The sequence below is a fragment of the Chaetodon trifascialis genome, chromosome 22 (assembly GCF_039877785.1).
Source record: "Chaetodon trifascialis isolate fChaTrf1 chromosome 22, fChaTrf1.hap1, whole genome shotgun sequence".
NCBI classification, from domain to species: Eukaryota; Metazoa; Chordata; class Actinopteri; order Chaetodontiformes; family Chaetodontidae; genus Chaetodon; species Chaetodon trifascialis.
In genome coordinates, this window is record NC_092077.1 from 12,293,486 (window position 1) to 12,307,241 (window position 13,756).

The following is a 13,756-nucleotide window of genomic DNA, read 5'->3' on the forward strand; positions in this document are numbered from 1 at the left end:
TTTACCTGAGCAGCCTTTCAACAAGTTTTCCAACCTGTTTTAACTTGTTAAAGCGGACAATTTCTTACTGACATTAGTAAACTGGGTCAACACGGGTCACACTTTGAGTGTCAGTCAGGTTGAAACAGACTGGCTGATCTCTGGAAACACTTTTATCAATAAACATGTTTATTTATTTTTTTTATGCAACATGAAAATTCACTCATCCGGAACTGATTGGTGCCAGCTGAAGGGCCGGAGAAGCAAGATGGAGGAAGAGCAAGAAAAGCACGCACACACACACGCGCGCACACACACGCGCACACACTTTGCCGTGTCAGCAGCCTTTCTGTGCATATTTCCCCTCTACATATTGGTTATACTTTCACTCTCACACCTCCTGTTTTGCAGAAACAGACCCACACTCCTTCAACATTCATGCATCCATTGTAATGCATTGAAACTGCAGTTAATATCATAATGCGAATAAGGACGGGAACTCCCACTGCAAATGCAAATGATAAACAGTGTTTTGAACAGATCCGGGATAATGTTTCTCCAGCATAAAGGTCAACTGGAAATAATTCTTATAGGAAACTGTTTTTGGAATGTCTTACTTTAATCAGAGAGGCATGAAGATAATGTATTATGGCATATTTTTGTCAGTGAGTCAGTATAGCCAAAGGGAGGAAAAGCAGGGAGCAATTATACAAAGCAGTTTTTTTTTTTTTAGAAGAATATCTGAGTTTTTTGTCCTCTTTCATTGAAAAATAGTGCTGTCTTTCTGATGTTAAAAAAGAAGCAAGGGTGCTTTTTTATGAGGACTGTTTCCTGTTTCTGAGTCAGAATGAGCTGATAATCCAGTCGTTAATGTGACTATAACTGCTAACAGTCTGCAGACGTTAGTGTTAAAATCCATCAGAGAGTTCTGTGGAAAAACTAGATTAGATTCTAGTGTGTTTGACGGAGGGATTAAACTGAGAGGAAACGACAAAAGGGGAAGAGGTTAAAATTTGACTTTTATTTTCTGAATGAAAGATTTCCAAATCCGTCAATGAACGCTTCCGTTGTCACATTCTCTCAGCTTATTTACCTCCGTGGTTTGAGCGTCAGTCAAGCTAACAAGCCAACGAGACCTGTTATTTCCTTGAACATGCAAGTGCTGTGACCGCCTGCCTCATGGAGAGCCACTAAGATTTGAACAGGCTAGGACAAAAACTAGATATAATATTTTGATTTTGGGCATTATATTGATAGCCAAAATGACTTGCAGTGCAATGATTGCAGCGCAGGAATTAGCATTAGTTTCTAATTGATTGCTCACATGCGGTGCAGTATAAGCCAATGATAGCTCATTCCTGAGCTGGACAAATATTAGCATTTTTACCCCTGAAGTGTGATTCTCACTGATATGTTGGCGGACAAATGGAAGCTGTGATAGTCAAGATTAAAGGAATAGCTAAAAAGGCTTATTTGACTTCTTGTAGGGAATTAGATAAGAAGATTGATACCACTCTCAAATCTGTATGTTAAACATAAGGCTACTGCTAATACAGCTAGCTTGCATGCACCAAACCAGATGTAAGATATAAATTAGTTAGCTTTAGAGGTGATGCTAGTAGGTTTTGGGCATAGCCAGGCTAGCTGTTTCCATCTGTTTCTTGTCTTTGTGCTAAGCTAAGCTAACTGGTTTCCTGGCTAAATGGCTATATATTCACCAAACAGCTCTGAGATCCGTATCAATCTTCTCATATAACTCTCAGCAAGAAAGCAAAATGTCAAACTTTTCATTTAAAAATCCATTTATTTACTCTCTTCTATGGTGCACAGTACAGCAGAGCGAGGTCCAGGTGTCTCCTGAACGAGCTGAGAAATGTGGATTCATCGCGCTGCAGCTGCGGCCTCCTGTCACCTCACCGAGGCCTCATGTTTTACAGTGACGCTGAGATTTTTCGCCCTGGGGCGTAACTGCCGCTTTCAGTCTGGTGTCCCTTGAACTTTGGGTGCAAGAATGGGTGGTCTAGAATGTGGGCTAACATTCTGCCTTCAGGTCAGTGCAGGTACAGGTACAGGTACAGGTACAGGTACAGGTGCAGGCAGGCAGAGATAGATCCTGAGAGTTGAATAAATTATTCATTCTGACAGAATAATTTTCAGTCAGGGGCAGTTTTACAGCTTAAAGGCTTAAAGGTGTGTCAAGGTGTGTGTGTACTAAATAATGTTGGGGCCAAACTCTTGCTGTCAGTTGCCAAGGTGGTAAGATCACACAAACGCATGCAAACCGCCGCCAAGGATTCTGGTGTAAACACTATTTTGTCCCATTGTTGAGCGGCAAATGTCAATGTAGAACAATGTGATGCTCTTATATCCACCGCCGCTCCATGAGCCCAGCTGTAGGCTGAATGACCTGCTCTGGACTGAAAGACAGAGGCTAATATTAGCCTCCCGCTGGGTCATGTGAAGATCAACAACAACAAGTCTATGACCCTGTTAGTGTTCCTGCAAACGCTGGAGTATCTGAGAGCTGCAGGTATGACAACATCCAGAGCAACTCTTTATCTTTACAGGAGTGTTTGCTGATTGCGTGGCAGCAATACTGAGAAAATTATCTGGCTATCAACAGTGGGAGCTTAGATAACAGCTATATTTGATTAAGATATGGCAATGACTGTATACATTAGTCAGTAAGGTTTACAGCCCACAGGCCAGTGGTGACTTTTATGGCATTTTCACAATGGTTACTTTTGTGAAAGAGTATGTGGAAGAACTGGCATGTGTGAAGTATTTTTCTTGATTGGGAAAGATAAAAACTTTGGTTTAACATAAAAGGCTATTGTGTGAGCTCAAGTGGGTCAGCTGCTGATGTAGAAGTCCTCAGCATTTCAGGGAAAATTAGTCATTGTATTGAACAAAAGGGCAATTGAAAGCTTGTATTTTTAGCAAGAAATCTCAAGTTCTGTACCATCTTAGTTATATTCAGAATGAATTTGGGGGCTCTCTTTAATTATGCCAAATGACAAAACCAATTAAATTCCAAAAATGAAGCAGTGAAAGAGACAAATGCCTGATAGGACATTTGGTGAATAGGTGGCAGGTTTCATAGCGGTCGATCTAATCCCTCCTTGGTGTGTGTTCATTTCAAAAGACTTGCTGCTTTATAGTCTGAACCCTGCTGTCAGATACAAACAGGAAGAAGAAAATGAACAATAGTGTGAATGTGTATCATCAGGGTTTGAGATCTGCAGCATACAGGAACTTGTCCTCCTATTTCATGACTAATGAGCACGTTAAAACCATTATCCTGTTTTGATTATTCTTGCCTGAGGCGCTGCAGCTCAATATCAGGGTGTGTAGGTGTGATAGACAGGAAAATGTCAGATTCTTAACTGTGGTTAGGTTCTGGCAAACAGTCTTTGATAGGAACTGACTTTAACCCCTGGAACCAAAAAATAAGAATGAATTAAGTAAAATGTTTCTCTCCTCCCTTTGGAAAAACTGCAGTAAAATCTGGAATAAATCACAGCCATCCACTGTTAAGGTATTTAACAACAAAAGACATATTATGGCTGTTTTTTTAAGGACACAGATGACTAAAAAATTGTATATTTTAATGAGGAATCAAGAGGTGGTCGGACAGAGAGTGACCAAGTGAAGGCCACACACGCGCGGGCGCACACACACTAGGTCGAAAAGCATCAATTGCAGAGCCTGACTATGGGTGAGTCAAACATGACCGAGCTGTAAAATAAAAGCATGATATGTGCTGGTTCACGCTGCAGCTGTTCACTGGCTCGGGGAGCTGGAGTTTGCCTCCGGTTGCTAGCGTCGAGACTGCCTGTTAAACAATAGCACTTCCGGTTTGACCTGTCAGCATAAAATTCTTATTAATGAATTTAATGAATCATTTCGTTTTAACTCTGTTTGCCTTCAACTTGACAACATATTGATGAGTAAGGAATATGTAAGCTACTGAGTTTGTAGTGGTGAAGTGCGGTAAGTTCCATCCATGTTTTTTTTGGACATACAAATAATTAGGATTCTAGTGAATTAATATGTTTTAAATTCAACAAGGTTTTAGTAAATAGTGTGACACATACATATACAAGTATATTTTAAATAAAATTATTTAATCTATTACTTAAATACCTAATGACAAGAGTGAATAATTGCGGTTCCTTGATACAGCAAAGAATTTTAGTTTGTAATTGTAGGAAAATAAGCATACAAGAAGGCCAATTTTCTTGTGAACATTGAAACAAATGATAGAACCGCTCATCGATTGAACAAATGAGGGAAAAATAAGCATTTAACTGTGCCAAAAAGAACTAAATAAATAAATTCAGCGTATGACACTGAGAGTTTGAGAGTTTACGACTGTTGTAGCAAAGAAGAAAAAGAGGTAAGAGATGCTTCCTGTCTTTCCTTCCTGATTGGACACAGCAGGAGCACAGCTGGATCTCTGTCAGATCATCAAAGACTGTCTCTGCTGTCCTCAGAAATAATAACAACAAATAGGAGGTGTGGAGCTGCAGGATGTCCTCCCATATACCCACGTGGCCCTTGTAAAAAGGAATTATAAACTGAACAATAGCTCTGCTCACTATATTGAACACGTTTAGGTGAATTTATGTGGTTTAGTTGAACAAAACGCACACACCTCCTAACTGTTGGATTTTATTTTGATAGAACCCCTCTTTTCCTGTATCATCCGGGTTAACGGTTGGACGCTTGACGCGGCACGTCTGCGTGAAAGCCCTGCCGTCGCCTTGTCGAGTCATCGCCAGAGAGGAGCAGACAGCAGACGGAGCCGCCGTCCGATGGCTTGAAAGCGGGGAATAACTGCGGCTCACAGCGGATTTATTGCACCATACAAGCCAAGAGGAGCGAAACGGCGGTCGCGGGAGCGGGCTGGGTGTCGACACGGATGAGGATATAGCATCTTTGAGGGAGACTGTTGCCTTTTGGTTCGCGGTTGCAGACCCCGGACACAGACAACACAGAGACAGACAGAAAGAAGTACCAGAGCCGCCGCGACACCAGCGAGCGAACTTGGCTTCCCTGCCCTGTGGGAGGTGTCGGTCTGTCGGCTGTGGCTCGCTGCACGTCCCGCTTACCGCTCGTACCTTTTGTCATTAGCTGGATAAGGTTGTAGCTAAGTTATGTTTTTGTAAATAGCTTCTTTTTTCGGGGGGTTTTTCGGCAACCAACTGTGGCTTTAATGTGACGCACTAACGCTACTGACATTAGTGCTGTGTGTCGGCGCGGACCCCCTCTGCAGAGGAGTTCAAGGCTTTTAAATCAAGTTTTTCACCTCCATATTTCCACGGTACCACCGATGTAACAGGTAACGATGCTTCTCTTTGCTTTATTACGATGCTGGGTTCAAATCGTGACCGGCGCTCTTGCCTGTAGGTAAAGTTAGCTGCATTGCCTCGTTTTTTTTTCTTTTTTTGAGCTCCTCAACAGGCGGCTGTGAAGCCCCTCTCTGCACGGCTTGCTCCTCACCGGACTGACTCCTCAGGACGTGCAGCATGTGGGAACTTGCACCCTTTCCAGCCCAGTTAGACACATGCACACAGTTTATTACCCGTGCAAGATTCAGATTTCCACACAACTCAGCCTATAGAAATAATAAACCCATTAACCGAGTTATCTAATGACTCTCGTCCCTCCCCTCCTTTAACAGGACACTTTGACTTCTGAATGATTGCTGAATCTCACATCAGCCTTTAATGTTTGTTTTTTAATGCTAGCATCTAGTTCAGTTTGAACAAAGAAGTTTTGGCCATGCTTGAATGTTTATATGTGCGGTCATGTTCTTCAGTGGCATTTTATGTGATGCATCCTCTTTCTTTCTTTTTCTTTCTTTTTTTTTTTAGCATTATTATCACGTGGGCTTTATTCTTCATCAGACATTCATTTTCCGTCCCTGTTTTTTATGTTCATTCTGTGTCTTTATGTGATTTCCTTGTTTTAAGGCAATTTGAGCTGCATTTCTTCATGAGAGGTGCCACACAAATTATTATTATTATTATTATTATTATTATTATTATTATTATTATTATTATTAGCAGGGGACCTGATAACAGGAAATGACACCCTGTCAAAGTACAATATCAGTAGAAAGTGAGGGTTTTTTTTGCTAGTATTATATTAAATATTTCAAATGACTACTTTTATTGCAGTATGTTTGCCTAATATAGTGTAAGTTCACTTAGAAGAGGTGTGATTGGTGGAAGCAGCGCACCTGTCCTGCAAAAATCGGTTATTATTTATGTTAATTTAAATACAGATGTTGCACACTTTACCTTAGAACCGCCACGAGCTTCTTCACAATTCTGAAATGAAAATAAAGATGAATTGAGTGTTTCTCCTCTGTTTCCTGGCTGCCCTAACGACACCCCCTAGCCGTTGTGAAATCGCTGTAAAAACATCTTGTCATGACTCAGTTCTTGAATAAGCGACATGTCATTCTCACAACAACAACAGGACAGATGTTTTCGCAGTGAGCTTTAATTAGCTGAACCGTGGTATCCCCGTGGGATCACATAAATTCAGAGTTGCGCCAAATTATAAACAGTGTGATATATTCTTATGCGGGCTCGGGGACTGAGAGATCACAGCTCTGATTGTGAGAGCAGAGACATTGTTTTGTGACGGAGATGAAACACCCAGCAGTACACCTCAGTGAGAATAACACCCTCATACTTAAGTCATCAGTCTTTTCAGGTGGTGTCACTCTATAATCAGATGCTATTGCCCAATTGATCGTGTCTGCATCTGCGCTTACAGATGAAACATCTGGTGGAGTAAAAGGCTTCTCTTAACCTCCAGGCCGGTCAGGTGCTGTTAAATGCAAACTACTTCCAAGGCTCCTTAATCTGAGGGATTATTTCAGCCATTATTTAAATCCTGCTCACGACATACAAGTAATGGAACAGCGTGTGAAGCTGCACAGAACAGGTTTTTATAGAGGAAAGGGTAGAAACGCGCTTTCTAATTGTCTGATTTCCCCTCGAGGATCAGTGAAATATTGTGATTCTATCAGGTGGCCTGAAGGCGCATACCTAGTGCGACCTCCTCACTGCTAATCCTGCATCCACCTCCCTTAATGGGGACAATATGCAGTCGGCTGTGGGGCCAAATGAGTCTCTGGTGTCGCGGTAAGGTCAGTGGGAGGAAACCGCCGGGGCAGATTTAACTCGGGGAAATTTAGATGTAAGATCTGAACAGTAGCATCTTTCAGATTGTGTGTTGCAGAAAGACGCGACATGAGATCCGTTGCTTTGCTTTGAAGTGCATCTTCTGGATTGATGCATGTGAGAGCGGTCGACACACTCCCGATATGTTCAGAGTTGCCTCGTGCAGTTTAAATCCCCATTCACAGAGGACACATCGAATTGAGGACAACTCTGTAGAAGACTTAATGAAGTAATCTGCCTGTTTCTTCGCGCGGCTCTGTCAATAAGCCTTGTGAAAACTTGTTTTACACATGAATTAATGTAGTGTGAATGATTTCTCACATCGCGCAGAGAAGCAGCTGCTGTGCCTCTGTGCCAGCGCCACTGTGGTAACAGAGTAGAAGTCAGTAAGGTTCCTGTAATGCAATATGCAGAGTAATATACATGATACGTATTTATCCGAGCGCCCCCTCCCCTCTCATGCAGAGCCGCTGAACGGCCACAGAGGAGCCTAACCTTGAGGTCAGCCGGGCTGCGGTGACTTTGGGCTAAATTTGGAACGTGGCGCAATTAGGCGCACACTCCGCTGCACCACTCCACGGCATTAACTGCACGGGGGCAATTTGGAGGGAGAGATTGGAAGTGGGATGCAGATCTCTTTCCTGTTAACGAGATTAAAGATGATGCCCGGGCTCAGCCCAAGTCGAATTATAAGTCCCAGACCAAGAGCGAAGGAGTCCTGAATCCCCCAACAGCCGAATCTGGAGTAATGAATTAGTTAAAACGCCGCTTTAATCAATGTGAATATTCATTTTTTTTGCTGCAGAAACTCTACTTTTTCCTCTCGCTGACCTAGTTTCGCTATTCCACTGACCAAATAATCGAGGAAAAGAACATCCAGTGAGGGTTTGATCTCTGCTTAGTGGTCAGAGGGGCTGACAGATTTGTCAACCGCAAATTTAAAAAAAAAAAAAGCTGTGGCAGCATTTGGCTGCTGTTCATTTCCCACCCTGCCTCTGTCACTCAGACCACTCATCACTGGCAAAATGGTGGTAAAATCTCACGATATCTGTCATCTTTCATGTTCTACCAGCCCCTCTGGCAGGAAGCAGAGCATCATTATGGGGGAGCTTGGCTTTGGTTGGGTCAGTGAAGTAGTGAAGTGACAGCAGATGGGTAATTTTGTCAAATATTGAATGAAAATATAGTTTCATCTTACGGCTCTCTTCCTTCTCTTTTTTTATTTGCAGCGACAAGGGCCAAAGCAGATCAAGCTGGGCCAGGCTAGGCCAGGCTAGGCCTACCTAGCCTTCTGTCTGGCCTTACCAGACGGGCCAGCGACCTCTCCAGGGAGTCCTGTCTTCAACGAGGAGTGGGGGCTTCAGCCTGTCCCTACGCAGACCTCCAAGTCGAGCTGTAACGGATTGGATTCCAGTCATATTTTGACTTATCAGCCTTTGGGAGGTCACACTGGTCTGTTCAACCTCCAGTCCTTCCATGTCGTGGTCATCCCTCTTTGGATGTTGGCACCAGGATGGATTCGGGTGTTAATTTGACGGTTGTCACCTCATTGCAGTGCTTGCAACCCCCCTCCTTGGACTGCCTTTCGTCCCTTCCCTCCCCAGTCTTTAAGCGAAAGCCCCTTCCTCTCTCTCGGGGCTTCCCTGAGCCCTGCACAGAAGGGCCTTGTAGAAACTGTAGGTTGTCTTGTTGAAACAGTTGCAAAGAGGAAGTAGAGTTAATAAATCCTAGCTGAAAAAAAAAACCCCAACAACTACAGAACACAATGAAAATAGCTGCGTTCAGTTGATTGATTTATTTTCTGTAACCCACCCCCTTTGTTTTTCCTGGAGCTGAATCAGAGGTTGGATAGCTTTTAATTTGAAAAAGAAGTGGAGACACCATTTACACATAGATTGGTCTGATTACTCACATGAAATAGGTCCTTATTTATATGTACAGTTTCTCTTTTGTGGTCTGAGCCTTGGTGAGGAATGTCTGAAAGCAGTAGCAGCAGCAAAGCGGTGAAATTCATTGCTCCGGCCCCCCCTCCTCCCTCTGCCTCTCCCTGTCCATCTCCCCAGACCCCCCATAAAAATGTGAACGGCTCTGCCAGTTCAGACTCGCACGTGGTGGAGAAGCTAACTGGACACCCTGAGGTCCAGCGTCGGCGCCACACGATGGATAGAGACTCTAAAACAGCCGAGCACCGTTTCTTCCGTCGGAGTGTCATTTGCGACTCCAACGCCACGGCTTTGGACCTGCCCAGCAAAGCAGCTGTGATACTCACCTCTCCTCCGGACTGCGAAGGGTCTCCCACCATCTTCCTTCCGCAGCCCTCCGGTCCTGGACCCGGGGCTCGAGATGCTGAAGTGGTCCCAAGAGGTCCCTATGTGCAAACATCGACCCCTCAGCCCAGTCTTGGGCTTGGTGGGCCAGCTGCAGAGGGGCTCATAAGAAACGCTGAGGAAAATTTAGCTGTGGGCAGTATCGCGGTTGCTGTTCCCACCAGTAGCGGTGTTGAGCGTGGTGCAGACAGGGCAGTAAAAGAGCCCAGCCCGACAGTATTGGATGTTACCGACAAAACAGCAGGCAAACAGCCTGAAGTCACATTGCGTCCCAGGGGGTCAGAGAACACAGAGCAGGTGGCGAAAGACGGAAAAGCGATAGAACGTGTGGACGAGGGTAGCGCTAGCAGTCCGAGCGAGGAGAAGGAGAGGGAGACGGAGGAGGAGAGGGGCCTGGCGAAAGCACGGGCGGAGCAGAGGGAGGCCGAGAAACGAGTGCAAGAGGATATAGAGGAGGTGGAGACAAAAGCAGTGGGGACGTCACCAGACGGACGCTTCCTCAAGTTTGACATCGAGATTGGAAGAGGGTCCTTTAAGACGGTGTACAAGGGACTGGACACGGAGACCACGGTGGAGGTGGCGTGGTGTGAACTCCAGGTGAGTCCAGACTCATAAAACTGTCCCCTCTCCAGACTTCATGCTCTGTCTCTTCCTGTTGATCCGACCCAGGCTTTCATTAAATGTTGTCTCGTGGTTGTGGTCATCTCTGAGTTGTCTGAATTCCAACCAGGTGCTGAATGTAACCTCCGTTTTTGTTGTTGACATCGTGAGATAGCTGGTACGTGAGAACTTCCTGTTCACCCACATGCTTTCCTGTATGAGTCTTTCTGAAATGAGATCAGTATCTGATTGAGATTGGGAGTCTGGTGCAGATTAAATCCCCGCTAAAAGCATTTCAGATAAAGCATGAGTAGATGCTCGTGTGCTATTTGAAGCAGCAACGGTTAGTTCACGTTCATGCTCAGCTTGCTCTGTGGAAATTTGATTGGTTTGCACGTTTCCTCTTGGGTCGTGTGTCTCGACTGCTGCCTCCTCTCATGAATGATGGATTCCATCTCAGTCATTAAAAAAATATCGCTTCTTGGACTGGTTTATTGCAAGATGAGCTGTCTTTCAGTGGAAGGCACTGCGTGGAAATACTTGGTTGACCGAGAGGTTTTTAAAGTTTTGTCATTTTGACCTGTAGCAGCTCCTCGGGCCAAATTCATATTCGCAAAATGCGGAAACGCACTTGTGAGATGCAGAATTTCTGCTCTGAACTTGCATGGCTGACAGAAAAATCTGACAAACCCAGGAGGTATGGTGCAAGTCGTCACTGCAGCACAGCCACTACTCTCCCTATGACTCATGGTTTTGTTTTTCACTGCTTTGTCCTTACACTCGCTGGTATTAACGGTTGGCTTTTTAATGTGTGTGAACGGATGCTGCGGTGCCACCACCTGTTGCATAAATAAGTGCTGAATGAGGAAGAGGATGCCAGACTATTGAGGCTCTAATATAAGCGTTAACGCGTGGGTTTGATGAGCTGATTGCTGTGATCTGCCGGCAGTCTAACCTCATGAACCTGCCTGCTCGAGATCTGTAGAATGTAGGGTGATTTTTTTTTAAGGGCATTTTCTTAAAGGTTAGAAAAGTTACCTCATGACTAGACTTCCTCGCCGAAATCCCCAGGCTGTCTGGGAAATTCAGGGTACTGAAAGTGCATGAGTAACACTGTTGCATCTCTCACCTACTTGTCCCTGTTATGGTGCCCTTGAGCAGGACAGATTAGATCCCAGCCGCCCCAGTTTAGTGTCTCTGCAGCTATAACAAGAGTGCTTGCGCTGGGCAGCCCCCCATCCACTTTCATTCTCAGTCTACAGATACATGGAGGTTAGCAAAAAAAAAAAAGGCCGCGTCTTGTGCACAGTGCGAAACATGAGACAGGATGGCACACGGTTCACCACAGGATGCGGTTGCTCCATTACTGATGCAACTTCTGCAGTCAGTGTGTGTGTGTCACAGAGACAGAGAGAGGCAGAAAGTGCCAAAAGGAGACTTGTAGAGGAGACGTCTGTTGGCGGGAGAGGTGAGGGCGACAGAACGCAGCTCGCCTGGTTGATGCGTGGGGACAAAAGGTGTGTTGAGCAGCTGGAGATGTATAATAACAGTCTGAGCCGGTCATATGACGTTCAGGGTACTGACTGAGCTGAGGAGGAAAACACTGACATGGACTCACGTGGAACTGCTTGGCCCGGTCACGCAAATTACACCGTATGAGACCGTACAAGATTAAAAAAATGCTATTGTGCAGAATGACATAATTAGCCACGGACTGAGAGTAATTTGTAATAAGTCAGAAAACATGTTTTTTCCAAACGATTTCCGAGGCGTGGCTAAGCCGGGCTACTTTTCGTGGCTTGTTCCATCTGTCCGACACGCGGCTTCGTCCTCTGCCGCGACCGAAGCATCAAAAGTCAAACGGGGTGAGGCTGTAATTCAATGTGTTCTCTGCAGATCCGCACGTGTATTCCTCAGCATGCAGTTTTTTTTTTCCTGGGAGAGTGCACTGTTGTTTTTCCTGTCATCTCCATCACAAGATGCTCCTCGAGTCTCCCTGAATCCCAGGAGCTAAAATCAGCTTTGCCTGATGCCCTGCGTCTAGGAAACGCCAGCTTGTTTATCAGAAAACAAACGTCGGGCCGCCGTCAAGCGCCCTCCCTCTGCCACAAAAGCCTCTTTCTGTCTCTCTTTTTCTTGTCAAGAAGAGGAAACCGAGTGATTCTTCACAGTGCTCGGGGTCGAATCTCCATCAGCTCACTTTAGAGTTGTTATTTGGTTAAACAATCAGGAGCAGCCTGATACAAGCATGCTCTTTAACATATCCTGGATTACAGGATTGAACATCATATACTGCGTGTGTTATGTAAGGGTATTGAAGGCCTGTGGTGACTGTGCTAAATGCATGCAGAGAGAAGTCATTTCTGCAGAGCCCACCAGCACAATCCTGTGTGTGTGTGTGTGTGTGTGTGTGTGTGTGTGTGTGTGTGTGTGTGTGTGTGTGTGTGTGTGTGTGTGTGTGTGTGTGTGTGTCAAAGATGACTGAGCAACTGCTGACATGTGGCAGAATGGTGGGAGTAAAGTTACACACATGTGCACACGCACGGACAAGCATCCAATCACATTCCCTCACTGGGTGGGCAGGGGAACTGGAGATCTGTGGGAGTCGGGATCATCTGGAACTTGTCGGTTTTCTGTATGTGCACATGTGTTTGGACGCGTGTGCGTGCGCGTCTGCATCCATTTGACTCACATGCATATTTGACTGAGGTTGTTTAAATTCTGGTGTGTCGAGTGGATTTGGCGTGAGGAGGTGTGTCTGTGCATTCTTCGGCATCTGATCCAGAGCAGGTGAACTTCTGCTCCTGGGAGAATCCATAGATGGATGGAAATGGAGGAAGATTCAGTGAAGATTTATGGAAAGATAGAAGGAGTGGCGAGAAAGAGGAGGAAGGTCATCTGGTAGCTTATCTTAAGGTGCCTTGTTAGGCTGAAAGGCAGATGATGGATGGGGAAATAGGAGGCTGACGCAGTTCTCCTGGAATGAGAGAAAATGCAGAGGGAGGAGTGTTTGGGATCGGTTTAACCTTGAGTTACTTAGAAATAGCTTGAACTGACGACACTGAACCTACTGGAAAATCGGCAGCTATATATATAAATACAGCATCAGTATTGTGCCATCGGTATCTTTGTGGCTCATGAAATGTGAAAGACGTAATTTATGATAGAAAAACATCAAATGTTTGCTTGTCCCAGCCCCTCAAATGCAAGAATGTGCTACTTTTTTGGTCTTATATCACTAGAATTTGAATAATCTGTGGCTTTGGTACTGGTTGATCGGACATTTCATCGCTGTTGCTTGTGGGGAGACATATTTCCGTCGTCAGCTTGAAATAAGCGGCACTCACGCTGTGGAATCTTAACTAGTGACAACAGGTTTGCATACGTGCCCCATGAAAGCGAGATGTGGTTCGAGAGTGAGTGAGCCACAAGGCGGAAAGAGGGGGTAAAAGAGAGGAGAAAATAGGGAGGGAAAGGAGAGAAATGAAGTCCTATGAGAGGGCGGGGGAGGAGGGGTGGAGGTCAAAGTTCAGCCCCTTTGGGTCCGCGGCACTCACTATGGGCCTGTCCAGCGTTCAGCTACCTTTGCTCGAGGGGGTGAAGTGTGACAGAGATGTGAAGAGCAAAAGAGGATTAGATAGAATAAAC

General features: G+C 45.0%; 1 protein-coding gene across 1 annotated transcript in view; it reads left to right on the forward strand.

Moving 5' to 3' along the window:
* Window positions 1-4,747: 4,747 nt before the first annotated feature.
* The window catches only part of wnk1b (WNK lysine deficient protein kinase 1b), an 85,951-nt gene continuing 76,942 nt past the window's right edge, over window positions 4,748-13,756 (forward strand). The window contains exons 1-2 of the mRNA XM_070992502.1: window positions 4,748-5,323; window positions 8,411-10,105. Of these exons, the coding sequence (XP_070848603.1) occupies window positions 9,155-10,105 (951 nt within the window). The 5' untranslated portion in view covers window positions 4,748-5,323; window positions 8,411-9,154. The remainder of the gene's footprint in view (window positions 5,324-8,410; window positions 10,106-13,756) is intronic.